A 13,902-nucleotide genomic window follows, 5' to 3' on the forward strand; every position below is an offset into this window, starting at 1 on the left:
ATGACTCTGGTCATATAACATGCCACTTTTTATAAAGGCAATTGTATTCTAACCATGTACATTTGGCTGTCTTTCTTGATGTAAAAGTAATTACGACTAACAACCTTTCTGAAAAGAATTAAATTATAACGTCAATATATATTAAGCATATTACATTGAAATACGCTTAATAGTGTATCTGCATTAACTTTACAGGAAATATGAGGACTTAAAAACATCCAGTTATATATCAGTCTTGTCAAAAATTACAAAAGTCATTAGAGAATGGCTAAAGTGGATTGGCTTATTGCATCCAAATGTGCCTTGAAAATTAATATATGCCCAAAATGTCTTTTTCCTTATCAACATTTACTTATATCACAGTAGATAATATTTTAAAGGCTCTGCCAAGTTGTTTTAATGAATTTCACATGGAAATAATATGAGGCCTGCTTTAAGTCTCAAAACATCCAAATTAGTAGCATGTTATCACACTGCTTTTCTCAGAGCTGCTATGAAGTAGTGTATTAAGCTTTATTCAAGGAAATGGACTGATAACAACAGGAGTTTTTTCAAGAAATAGGCTTCTCATAGAAGTTGACATAAAAGACAAATTTGGGCCAAAGAACGCAGCATACTTTTGGGCTTGTTGACAAACCCTAAATAAATATGAAATGTTTTTTAAAATAAGTATTCCTCTATAAATCCTATCTAAGTTTGGCTCAATGAAAGTTAGGCAATACTTTTTTGAAGAATAATGTTCCTCCCGGGGAATTTGTGCTATCTCCAATGAAATAAATGCACCTCTCTGCCAATTAGAAATACTATTAGAAAAAAAATAAGACTAGAACTTCTCTAATTAGACCACTTATTGTACCAGACATTTGACATATATATACAAAGGTTAAGCAAATGAAGGCTTGGGAGGGAGGTCTTTAGGGAAGAGAGTAATGCAAAGAAATATAGCAAAAGAACTAATCGTCTTTTACCTGTATTTTAGAGCAGGAAAAGGGTTATAAAATGCCCGTCATGGATACCTGTCTCCAGCTGGTTCTAACTCATCTGTTTTGAAGGTTTCTTCTTGTGTCGGAGTGGCTTTGGAGACACACCTTCCTTTTTCCAGATGTGGGGATTGTCTCCCAAGGATAACATTCTGGATGAAAGGGACTGGTAAAATACTGTCTGTGGGGGGTGCTGATATCCCTTATCATGTATTTCTTTTTCCTACTGACCATTTCCTGCCTCAAGAAGACTAAAACCCCTATTATTAGTATTGGCTATTACACAGTAGCATCGTGTCATCCTCAAACATAGAAGCTAATATTCTATTCAGTCCCCATTGCATTCTCTTCCTCTCTTCAGATATATGACATGATACATATGGGACATCTTCATGATGGAGAAATTATCTCAGACGATAAGGCGCTGGCAAGCAGGAACAGATATTTGCAAACAAGAATCGTGTTCCTAACTTGCAATAAGGGGACAATTTCACAAGTCAGTAAGCATGAGTCTCTAGCTTACTGAATGAAATACATTTTTGCATTTTTAATTGCTATATTAGTAGAGGTGTAAATCACCTTTTTCTAATCTTTTTCTTTTTAAAAAATTGACAATTTCAACCTTGCTGGTTAGGGCACATTTTCTATTTCTTTTATTTGTTCTGTTAAATTAAATAAAATAAAATAAATTAAACAATAGACATGCTGAGAGCTCATGTGTCAGGGTCTTCAGAGCCAGAAATTTCAAATGACTACAAACAGGAGATAAAAATGTGAAATAAACTAACCTGTTGGGGTTTTTTGTTTGTTTTCTTAATGGGATGACTGTATAAGGGCAACAGCTATCACAAATAGATAAATTTAAATTACGTTTAGGTAAATAGTTCAAAAAGTGACAGGAGACTGACACTGAGGCATTTTAGTCAACGTCTTGACAGCAGAAAGTACATTGTATTTGAGCCCTTTTCTATGTACTTTTGAGAGCTGCATTGTTCTGCAGGAAAGATCTGATGCTAGCAGAACACAAATTGTGATTTTCACAGGCAAATTGATTACATTTGTATTAAATATGGACTGTAAGAACAAATGAATGTTTTTAGCATCATTTAGTGCTTTCAAATAGTCATTTTTCATCGGTGCAGTGATTGACATTTGTTTCGGAATGTTCTAGGGAACAATTGTCCAAAGAGATTAAATAATTAAAGTAAAACTTGCATTAGGAGTTGAATTACAGGTTCATTGTAGCCTAATACATAATTGGAATTGAAGACATTCTTTTGTTTGGAAAGGAAGGATAAAAGTATTTGACACTTTGAAAGTGTCAGCACGAAGGAAGTGCACCATGCCAATTGCAGATGGGAACGTTAGTGAGTAATATGCTGCCGCCACTTTCTTATTATGCTAATAGAGAACCTTGTTTGTCCAAGCTGTTTGAAAATTGTCTGTGCCCTTTGTTTCAGGGCACACTCCTGTGCTATTGTTTGTATTTCATAGTCTGTTTAAATCAATTGAACATCAAGGAGAGCATAATTGTTGAGAGCACCTGGTGTACTTGATGCCACTAAGATTCATTTTAAATATACCATGGATATTTTCATTACTTTGTTCTCTTCATGAAATCTATTGTTTATTTATTGGTAAAAAAAAAACAAACCAACTTTGATTTATTTAAAAGAACACAAGTGTTTGATGGAAACACATTTTGACGTTCTGTGTTCTTCCTCTCTTGTCCAAGGAAATGAGATTTCATATATTATGTCATACTATGCTTGAGAGTTTGTTCCAAACAAATAGCTAATAGATGAAATGAACTTAAATGCAGAACACATACAATTAACAAGCATACTAGCCTTGTGGCCAGAGTACAAATGATGCTATTGATACGTATAACAAAGCAATATAGTGACTATAATGCAACTCTAATTAGTCAAGAAACATTTCTGGAAATCCATTACATGGGTATTCATCACATGGTACTTTTTCTGTCAGAAGACTGTAGTTCATCTTTTGAATGAGACCATTCAACTGGAGTTGAGAACATGAAGCTTTCCCTGCATCCTGAGCAGGCAGGCTCCTTGGAGGCACTCCCTGATCAGTTTCTAGGTGCTGGGACATTTGTCATATCTTTTCTGACCCATCCTTTATTATCTTATCTAACTAGAAGACTCTATTATGTTTATTAAGAGCTTTCCAAAAAGATGCTCTTCAAGCAGAAGTTGTGGGCTGACAGGATTTGCAAAATACAATGTATAGTTTTCAGTGATGCGTTCCATTCCCCTTACTTGACAAGAATAATAGAAGTTGAAAGAAGGGGGGAAAATAATTATATTTATTGCAGTAATGAATTCCATGTTTCTATTATCCTTTGATGAAATCTAACATTGTCTCTATTGGTATCTTCCCATCCTTCTTTTTGAAGTAATCTAAAATACAGTGTTCTAGATTAATGATGACAAAAACAGTACTTTCTCCATTTTTTTTACAGTCTTCAGAATGGTTGGGATCCATAGTCAACACTTGTTATGTTTTGGGCATATGATGTTTTTTAAATTCAAGTACTTTTATTTGTTGAGTGTAGCAGAAGACACCTCCTTATGTCTCTAGCGTTGTTTGCAGCAATTTTAAATGAAGAAAGCTGAAAATCAAGAGGTGATCATTAGTCACACAGATTTTTCAGCTAGTTAAGTTATCTCTAAAATGTGTTGTAAAACTTTATTCTGTGTGAGATCTAAAGAATATCTTAGGAAATGGAACAGGCATTTACTGCATTTAACTGCTCCCTTTGGGCAAAATGTCCTTCTCAGTCTTGTAACTAAAATGCAGTGGGTTCTATCAAAGGAGAAGGGGTCAGGGTGAGCTAGGGGATAGAAGAGGAAAGGACTGACTTCCGTTTGACCTGGCTGGCTCTTTACAGTAAATTGTCATTATTTCATGGACATCAAGTTTTATGAGGGACATTAGGTCAAGATTCTTACAACACCCATTAGTCTCTATAAATTCTCCCCAAAGCTGTTGGGGTTTAAGTACATTCTGTGCTAGTACTGGTCCCATATTAATTTACTTTGATTTAGCCACTATTATTTAAGCATCTTAGCCCCTAAGCCTTCAGGGTTAGGTGGCATGTGGAAATTCTTCAACAAGAAGTATGAGACAAAAAACCATCAAGGTTCTTTACATTTTAGATTAATAAAAAATGTATTTTGTTAAAGGCATATAAAAAAAGAAGGAACTGTGCTAGCACTTTATAGATCTGAAGTAAAACCTGCAGAATTCTTTATTTTTATTAATGAAGAATATTTGGTTTTCCACACTTGAGAATGATAGTTGATTGAGATTGAGAATGATTGATTGTGATAGACACACAGCAGGGTAGGAGACAGTTTCCTAGCTAGTATTTAAATATGAACAAATATGAACTCACTGCTCTTGACTACTAGAACTGGGTGGGGAAACTATCTCTCACCCTGCCTGAGCCCAAGAATTGTTGATATTTCTAAGTGTGTTCTTATTCCCCAGCTTGAAAATGGGATCAACTCAAAAACTTCTTTTTGCAATTGACTTTTTAATTTTTTGTATTTTAATATAAAGAAAGAAATATTCTACCCCATATGTTTTGCTATTACAAGCCTCGGACATTGACTTTGGGCTTTATCCAGTAACCCTCTTCCTGTGGGCTCGGGAATCAGCAGTCACAAGTTTGGGGCTATTTCTTGGGACTCTGCATATGGCTTTGGTCTCCTCTGTTCCAGAATGATGAATTCCTCTTGGAGGCACTTGCAGAGAAACGCTACTAGACTAATCAAATGGAGTAAGCAGAGGTTAAAAGGGTTCTGGTTTTTAGCCCAATGAGAAAAAAAAGTCTAAAATCAAAAGTTTACTCTCCCAAAATACTTAGGACATAAAACCCGAGGAAACAGGAGGCATTTTCATGCTTGAAGCATTTTTTCTTAAAACAGCTTTTATATTCAAACATCATTATATCATGTATTAAATTAGTTTAGTAAATCTGGCGAATGATTGAAGGAATTGGTCTATGTCAGCTGGATATTTAAAAAAAATCAATAGAATCACTTGGGTTAATTGAGTCAGCAAGTTGTGTTTGGCAGCTGATGGATCATTTCTTACAATGAATTCCTGAAGAAGTTTTTTAAAAAGGCTTGATAAAATCAGAATCCAGACCGAGAAAACCTATAAGCAGGGCTCTTAAAGCACATTAGTTATTTTTTCAGAGCAGCAAAAATAGAATCAAACACCTTCAGAACTGTCCCTGCAACCTTGCGTAACAGCAATAGAGAAATTGCCATTGAGTACTGAATTATTACTTGTTGGCACTGAGTCACTTCCTAGCTTTTAAGTTTCACATGGTTCACTAACTTCTTTGTTTTCCATGTGTGTTGAATTTTTCTCTCCCCAGAGATTTGCCTTTTGACCAAGGGCCGTCGAACTGCCAGTGTACGAGCAGACACGTACTGTCGCCTGTATTCCCTCTCGGTGGACAACTTCAACGAGGTTCTAGAAGAGTACCCCATGATGAGGAGAGCCTTTGAAACGGTGGCAATTGATAGACTTGACAGGATAGGTATTTTTTTTTTCCCATATTAGGAATTCTTAAACCTTTCTACCTTTTCTTTTCCTTGAGTTGCAGGATAAAATGCCTAGATTAAACTCTTCTTAAAAGTTTTGTTTCTGTTACACTGCAGTAAATGTTCTGTTGATCTATGAATAAGATGTGTCCAGACAAGAAATTCTGCAATCTCACTTATAAATAATACAAAACTTTGACTAGTAGAAAGCTCTCGTACTCACCTGAGGATTATTTTATACACTGCAATTATCATTAGTATTATTTATTAATATTAACAATATTACTTATTATTTATTAATTAGTATTATTTAATAATTACATTAGTATATTTTTCTTTTGGTGCCCTCACCACTTACTAGAGTTTGTGCTGTTTCATGAGCAGTAGACGACATTTTCCTACATAAATTGTTTACAGATGACGTCTATAATGCTGGGAAGAGCTGAAGCTTCTCAGCACTCACAAACCCCATGTTTGTTGAAGTGAATTAATCCTTTGCAGCAGGGTTCTCATTTTCCTCACAACATGGGCACTGCTAGCATTGGTGGCTGCAGACTGGCATTACTCAGATCTGCTTGCAACAAGAAAAGCAGGCCAACGATATCCAAGTGAAAGGCAGAAGGATATGGCAGATTATCAAAACAGGGTGTGTGAAGTCTGCTGTTGTGTATCCAGACATTCTGGACCTCTCTAATAGGACATACTAGATAAAATATATGATCTTTGGTTGGGAAAATTGCACTCTGATCATCATTATTGACACTGGTTTTAAAATGCAACTATGCATAAAAAATCATTTATCCTGTTTGGTGGTGGTTCCTCAGCTTCACAAGAAAACTCCAGCATAAGTATTTCCCCACATTACTCTTTCTCAATAGTTATGTCTGCAGTTTCTTCAAAGTGAATACAGAAAGAATTGCAGCGCAGTGTTGTTGTGCTGTCTTGTCTAAGTTGAAGACGTGATTTGGAAGAAAGCATGTTTTCTTTAATATAGCAAGACTAAAAAAATGAAATACAGGTATACAGATTTCTAGTATTTAATAGACCTGTTTTAGCATTTTGCAGATTGCGAGCACTCAGTGCATTAATTTATCTTATCAAGACTTTTCAAACTCTTACAATTTGTCTCTCAAGACTCTCTGGAAATGTAGTGTAACTCTAAGTAATATGTGCTTAAATAATATTAGTAATAAAGTCCAGTCTGCACTTGAAGTAGCAATCCCGTTTGAAGTGCTGTATTTACAATATGAAATCTACACAGTACAAAAGATAAATGTGGACTATTTTATCAAAAAAAGGAACAAATTGAGTGCAGTTGTGTTCCTGTGTGTCTGATGACACAGAATAGTGTCTACATCTTGCAGACACTGAGAGCCATCAACCAGACACGGGGAGACAGTATACAGCAGTCTTTATTGAGGAAGCAGGTGTCACATTATCTGTGGGTTCATATTAGTTCACAAACATTTAGAAAGATGATTTCTTGCAAGCTAGTTGTCACTGGTTACTAATGTCTATTAATTAGTTCCAGGGAATCTGCTAAATGGCAGGTGTATTTATAACTTATGTAACAGTTTAGCGGAAATTAGGACCGTCTTGCAACAAGAGAGAAAGATGTTATACATGCAGAGCCCGATGGCTTTTTCCACCCTGTCGTTCAGTAAATTACCATGGTTACATTTTCAGAATACTTGTAGTAATCACAATACACTACAAGAGAAGAGGCACAGAAGGTCTGGTGTTATGAAAGCCAGCCGTGCTGGTGCAGAGAGAGGGGGGACGGGGTGTGTGCGGAGGCCAGCCCTCGGGAGCTGCGGGCCAGCGTGAGTCGCTGTGGCGGTGCCCGGTGTGGCACAGCTTACTGCAGCGGGCTCGCCACCGAGCTGTGGCCCCTGCTCAGCCTGGTGTTTGCTGAGGCTTTTACAGTATGTAGCCCTTGATGATGGGGGCTGAAACTCAAAGTCAGAGTGGGTGTCTGCCCCTGTGTGTCAGGCTCACTAACTCTTCTGCCTCTCTGTGAAGGGAAGAAGAACTCGATCCTCCTGCAGAAGTTCCAGAAGGACCTCAACACCGGGGTGTTCAACAACCAGGAGAACGAGATCCTGAAGCAGATCGTGAAGCACGACAGGGAGATGGTGCAGACCATCGCCCCGGTGAGCTTGCAGCAGATGCCCGCCCAGAACTCCAGCACCTCCGCCTCGTCGTCGCGCGTCAGGACGCAGTCCCCTCCCGTGTACACCGCCAGCAGCCTGTCCCACGGAAGCCTGCACTCCCCCTCGCCCAGCACACAGACGCCCCAGCAGGCCGTCATCCTCTCGCCCTGCTCCTACACCACCGCCGTCTGCAGCCCTCCCGTACAGAGCCCTCTGGCCGGCCGAACTTTCCAGTACGCCTCGCCGACGGCCTCGCAGCTCTCCCTCATGCAGCAGCAGCCGCAGGCGCCCCAGCAGCCCCCCGGGGCCGCGCAGAAGAACGAGGTCCACAAGAGCACCCAGGCCCTCCACAACACCAACCTGACCCGGGAGGTGCGGCCCCTCTCTGCCTCGCAGCCTTCCCTGCCCCACGAGATCTCCACCCTGATCGCCAGGCCTCACCCCACCGTGGGGGAGTCCCTCGCCTCCCTCCCGCAGCCCGCCCCCGGCCCCGGCGTGCCCCCGGCTGGCCGGGCCACCGTCCCCCAGCGGGTCTCGCTCTTCCGACAGATGTCCTCGGGAGCCATCCCCCCGAACCGGGGAGCCGCGCCGGTCCCAGCCCCTCTGCAAAGGGATTCTTCCACAGTCTTAAGCACAGAGCCCGAGGGAGACAAACCACGGTTCGCGTCAAACTTATGAACCCTGGTAACTGTGAGCAACAGACTTCTCACGGACCGAGCACCGTCCCCGGAACTGTTTTAGCCTGTTTCCTAATGTACCCCAGCAGTCTACTATGAGAAAAATACTTTAGACAGCTTTGCCCTACGTAACGAATGTAAAAATTATATATATATAAAATATATATATATATGAAAAAAAAAAAGGAATTAAAAACACTTGTTTGAATTCATGTCTTCCTTTCTTGCAACCATTAAAGAAGTCTAAATTCAGCTGTAATACTACTTATTTTTAACGTGTCAACTTTAAAATCAGTCTAACAGATTTCTCTGTTTAGGAGATTTGCTATTTTCATGGGAAAATTGTCAACACAATAACAAACTTCAAACAAGTATATTAAAAAAAAAAAGAAGAGAAATATCAATCTAGGTAACACATAGCACTGACCGAGTGATATTCTGAAACCTCTGTGATTTCATTTATTGCATACACGTTGTTAATTTCTCGTGAAGAATTCAGTTGTTGTTTCTTACTGCATTTCATATGTTAGCACTTTCTATTGGGGATCAGACTGGAAAAGAAAAAAATTGCAAACACCTGCAGTGGAAAGGCTGGCACTAGCACTCCTCTGGATAGGTTGTAACCTCACAAAATGTCAGCCCTTCTGTTGTTTCAGAAAATTGGGTGGACTTCAATCTTCACGTTGCTAAAGACTTTTACAAAGACTATAAATATTGCCATTGTAAATAACTTTTTAGACCCAAACAAAAATAGCTGCTGTTTGGTGTACCATTGCAAGGTCTTTGTTTAGGAATTTAGGTTTTGCTCTTCACTTCAAAATTTACACTTTTAAAATTTGTTAAAGCTAAGTGCAACACAACTGTTAAATTGTAACGCAATGGCTTAAAACCTACAATGTTACTTTTACATGCAATGTTTTATGCAAAATTGTACGCTTGATCCTGCAAACCGCTTGTACTTCACCGATACCATCACTTTTCTTCTCCTTGCCCTCAATAGCATCTGAGAATATTCCATGCATGCTTTGGAAAAAAAAAAAAAGGTGATAAAAATAGGTTCGGTCAGCCATTGTAGGAAAAGGCTTTACAGTCTCTTAGAAAATAATAATCATTCATTAATTGTGTCTACCTTAAAATTCCTATAATGCTGACTTTGAATCTCTGGTTTAAGTCTAGAAGTGAGGTTTTTCATTTAAAAGATTATTTGTAATCCACAGCTTGATTTAGGCTTTCAGGTGCTTTCTGTGTCTTCACTGTAGTTTTGTAGTTGACTGTGGTGTTAATTTACAAAAATAAATATATTATAGCATCAAGTCTGTCTGGAAATGCACGATTTGCTCTGTGTATATTGTAATTAAATGGATAGTATATCCTAAGGCATGTAGTGTCAAACATAGCCCATAGGTACGAGGTTTATTATTTTTTATGTCTTCAAAACAGAAAGGAAATGGTGACAGAAAGCAGGGTTAAAGCATACTGTTTTGTGAATGTTTTGTTTTGTTTGCTCAAACCTTCACGTTATCTTATCCACAAAAACAAGTTCTTTCGTAATCATTTGTGCCTGATTTGTCACATTGAATAGAAATTGAAACTAAATGTGTCATAATTTAACTCATTGAAAAATCAGCATTATGGATATGATACAAGCATATATGCTGTTCCTTAAAACCCAGCTGATTCATGATAAGGAAATGAATGCGAAGTTCTTCTTTTCCCATTAATGCTGAGTTTAACAATGCATGGAAAAATTAAATAACATCACAAACTACGTAATGCAGTGAATCCCGATGTACTTGAGAGCCAAGTAAATATTCTAAAGCTAACAGAGCTTGAACCCATGCTGCCTGTTATGCCTTTTACTAAAGTGGTACATCAAATAAAAATCTCAAAAAATCTTCCAATTTTTGCTGACTCCCACTCACCTTTAAAAATCAGTGTAATTAACCCATTAACATGCTGCTGCCATTAATTTAAGTGGCCCAGAGTAGTATATGGGGAAGTGATTGATTGTTTAAAAGTGTTTGGAACATTATGGATACGCTGCAAGACCATTTATTTATCAGTACAATACCCCTTATATTATTTTAATGCTAACAAATTCTGTCAGTTAATTAAGATCATATACTGATCTTTCAAACTGTTTAAGGTTTACATTTGATAGGAGAAATGGGGTTAGTAGTAAAATATTTTTATATATATTTTTATTTTATTTTAAGCACTATGAAGAAATATTAATTCACATGGTCTTTCAGTGAAACCATAAATAATTTTTAATGACTTTGTAATAGAGTGGACAATATCTAGGATTTGTATGTTAATTAAAAAAAAAAAAGGTACAGGGTATAAAATTATATACGTATATATATATATGTATGTATGAATGTATATATACTTAGATTAAGAAACAAATGACTCACATTCCTGTAATATAGAGGTCCATTGCTAGTTTCAGAACTGACCTATTTTCTCTGTACATAAGTAAGCCCATAAGTATGAAATCTCACATCTGTACAGGATGAAATGTATTAATGAAAAAGGTTGGATCTTACTGCTGCTGGGAAGACTATTGATCTGATTCTTACAATAACTGTATGATCAGGGATGAGTTAGATTTTTTCTTTTGTCTTTGCTCAAAGCCATAAATAAATATATATAAAAGATTATTAATAAATTGAAGAAAATATATAAAAAATAAAGCCATGTATATTTTTTGTTCCAGTATCTTTATAACTGAGCAAGTTTTGCTTTACCATGAAAGAAGAACGGTTTGCTTTTCTCTTTTCTTTGTTCTGAGCCCTGAATTGCTATGCAGTAAGTATGGGGAGGTGGGGAAAAAACTGCCTGAGTAATTATGTCCACTATAGGAAAAGAGGGCTTAGAAATTCAGGGGTACTATCTGATTTACTCAAGCAATTCCTAAGCTATATTTCCTCTGTAGATAGAGGAATTCATTGTGCTAAAAACTTTTTCCCCACAAAAATCTCATTTAAGCCATTACCACTAACATGTGTTGAGTACAAATATTTGAAACTGAACTTTACTTATATATAAAATTTTAAATATCCTGGGGGAGAATCCCAAGTAGTTGTTCGTGTAATTGAAGGAAACGGTATTCTATCATATTTTCACTTTATCTTACTATGTGTGCCAATCTCAGATGATGTACCTCTGAACTTGTGTGTAACAGTTGATATTTCAAGGCAACTTTGATGTGGAAGTAGTGTTCATCAATTACTTTTTAGGTCATTGTAAACGAAAAAGCATAGTCCATTCAAACCAGTAGTAGATTTTTTTTTTTTTTTTGCATTAACTTCAGTAGGATCAATATAATCCTAGACTGATAAACTGTGATTTTAAGGAAACATGAGTAGTTGTATTTTCAAATTGCACCCTAAAGTGTATTGTGAATTCTTTTCAGTGGTATTTTTTTTTTTTATTTTGCATTACTAAGGTACAGCTCCAGTCCAATTGTAGTCAATGAAATGATTTCCAAAAGGACCAGCATTGTACTAGAAAATTCTTATTTAGCAGCAAAATTCGGTTCTCCTGTCTACATTTGGCCAAGGCACAGGATATAATTTGCTGATCCAGTCTTATTATTTCATACGTGTTTGTGTACAGAACCAAAAGAAACAAAGGGTGGTTTTTAAGTTATATTTCATATCACTATATATGATATCAATATGTACCTACACACCAATGTATATATTTTTAAAATCTGTCCATTTTTAATACCTATATATACCTCAGCTTACTTCTTACCTTACCTTAATTTTAATTTAAAAAGCACAGCAGAACTGGAACCAAAGTAAATCTTATTTTAAACAGCAAACTTTCATGTCTTGATGCATGTCATTAAAAGTTAAACTTAATATTTCTATTTTCAAAATTTACTCACGAGTTCTCACAGTGACTTCACTATTTCGATCCATGTGAGTTCTCTTCTACTTTATAGGTGACATTGTCCAGTGAAGAAAATTGTTTTGTTTTGAAAATAAAATGTTCAATTTTTAAAAAAAAACTTCAATTCAACTGTTCTGGGAATACGCAGTGACATTAGTAATTTCTGCTGTTCCAAAGTCCTCTGTTCACACAAAAAAAATGTTACAAGATAAGAACAGAAAGTGTTTGTTTAGAAATCATGGGTCTGAGCTACAAGCATTATCTGGTACAGTCTAGAACATGCTATAAGAATTGGGTGTGCAGATTTATTTGTGTAGTAGATTTGGCCTTTCCCCTCGCTTTTTTTTTTAATCAAGGAAGAGTAAGAGCGTTAAAATTGCCCTAGACCATATCCTCTGAGAAATACATGTTGTGAGTCTTGTATCTATACATTTTTACCAAAAATCAGTACCCGGTGCTCCTTTGCATACTTAGCAATTTGAATCACCTACTTGATTGGTGTGGTGGGTCATAAAGGCAGATGGCATAATTTCTGGTCCATGGTTACATTTCCATCCCCTCTGTGAAGACATGCAATATCTTAACATGCAATATCTTAAGAACTTACGGTAGCACTGAATTTTTCAGGTCAAGATATGGGAACATTAGAAAGAGAAACACAGTGATAGTAAACAACCAGAGTATCCAGCTAGATGAATTGATTTTAAATCTACCTGTGTATCTTATATATATATTTTAAAATACTGCTATGTGTATGTGCACCCAGTTTAAAAAGATACATGTTGTGAGAATGAAAACCACATTTACCAACTCCATTAGATGATTTAAGATGTACACCTTGGCTCAAGTGATCCATGGCCTATGAATTGACAGACTCAAGCGCACATTTGAACTGAAACTAAACTTTGTCCCATCCTTGAAACTGTTCCAGTTATGTGATATTATTTCACCTGCTTGCAGAAGATACCGTATTTTTTACCATTCTCCAGTTTTACATGTCAGATTTGCGGTATGGTTCTCCCTACGCTCTGCTTTGAAGATAGCGTGCAGTGTTGAGTTAGTTCTTGCTTGAAAGGTCATTGGCAAATTCGGATCGAGTAGAACTGCAGACCAAAAGAGAAGAGAAGATGCCAAATGCCAAGTCTATAATCAGCCCAAACTAGCCTGTGCACGAAAGGGAAGCAGGTACTTGAACCATTTCTCTAGAAAGTCAGCAGACACCTGCACGGACTCTTGATACTGAACCATGGGTCCAATCTGAAAATGCATCTCCAGTGTCAACTACTTCTGGACTCCACAGTTACTGAAAAGTTTACATGGACACAGGCAATAGTTCCTATAGCATTAGCAAAGCATCTTATCTGTCTTCTATTTAATGACTATTCTACTCTTCATAGGTTCCATGTTGCACTTGACATCATAAAATCTAGATGTTCTCTGGATGGTACACTGAATGTGATCATTGCTTACGGATTTACTCGCACCTTTTCATTAGGGAGCAAAATGCGTGTAGTCTGTGTCCTGTTTTGTCACTGTGGTGGAGGGGTTTTAAATAGATCTGGTTTTGAAGTAAGAAAAGTTCCTGTGTATCTGAGGACATTAACTG

The 13,902-nt window shown here is 37.1% G+C and overlaps 1 protein-coding gene across 1 annotated transcript in view; it reads left to right on the forward strand.

The window, feature by feature from the left end:
- Positions 1-8,919, forward strand: part of HCN1 (hyperpolarization activated cyclic nucleotide gated potassium channel 1) — a 199,384-nt gene extending 190,465 nt beyond the window's left edge. The window contains exons 7-8 of the mRNA XM_075136295.1: positions 5,395-5,559; positions 7,586-8,919. Coding sequence (XP_074992396.1) covers positions 5,395-5,559; positions 7,586-8,394 — 974 coding nt within the window. The 3' untranslated portion in view covers positions 8,395-8,919. The remainder of the gene's footprint in view (positions 1-5,394; positions 5,560-7,585) is intronic.
- Positions 8,920-13,902: the final 4,983 nt, after the last annotated feature.

This window comes from Calonectris borealis, chromosome Z, assembly GCF_964195595.1.
Source record: "Calonectris borealis chromosome Z, bCalBor7.hap1.2, whole genome shotgun sequence".
In the NCBI taxonomy this organism is placed as follows: domain Eukaryota; kingdom Metazoa; phylum Chordata; class Aves; order Procellariiformes; family Procellariidae; genus Calonectris; species Calonectris borealis.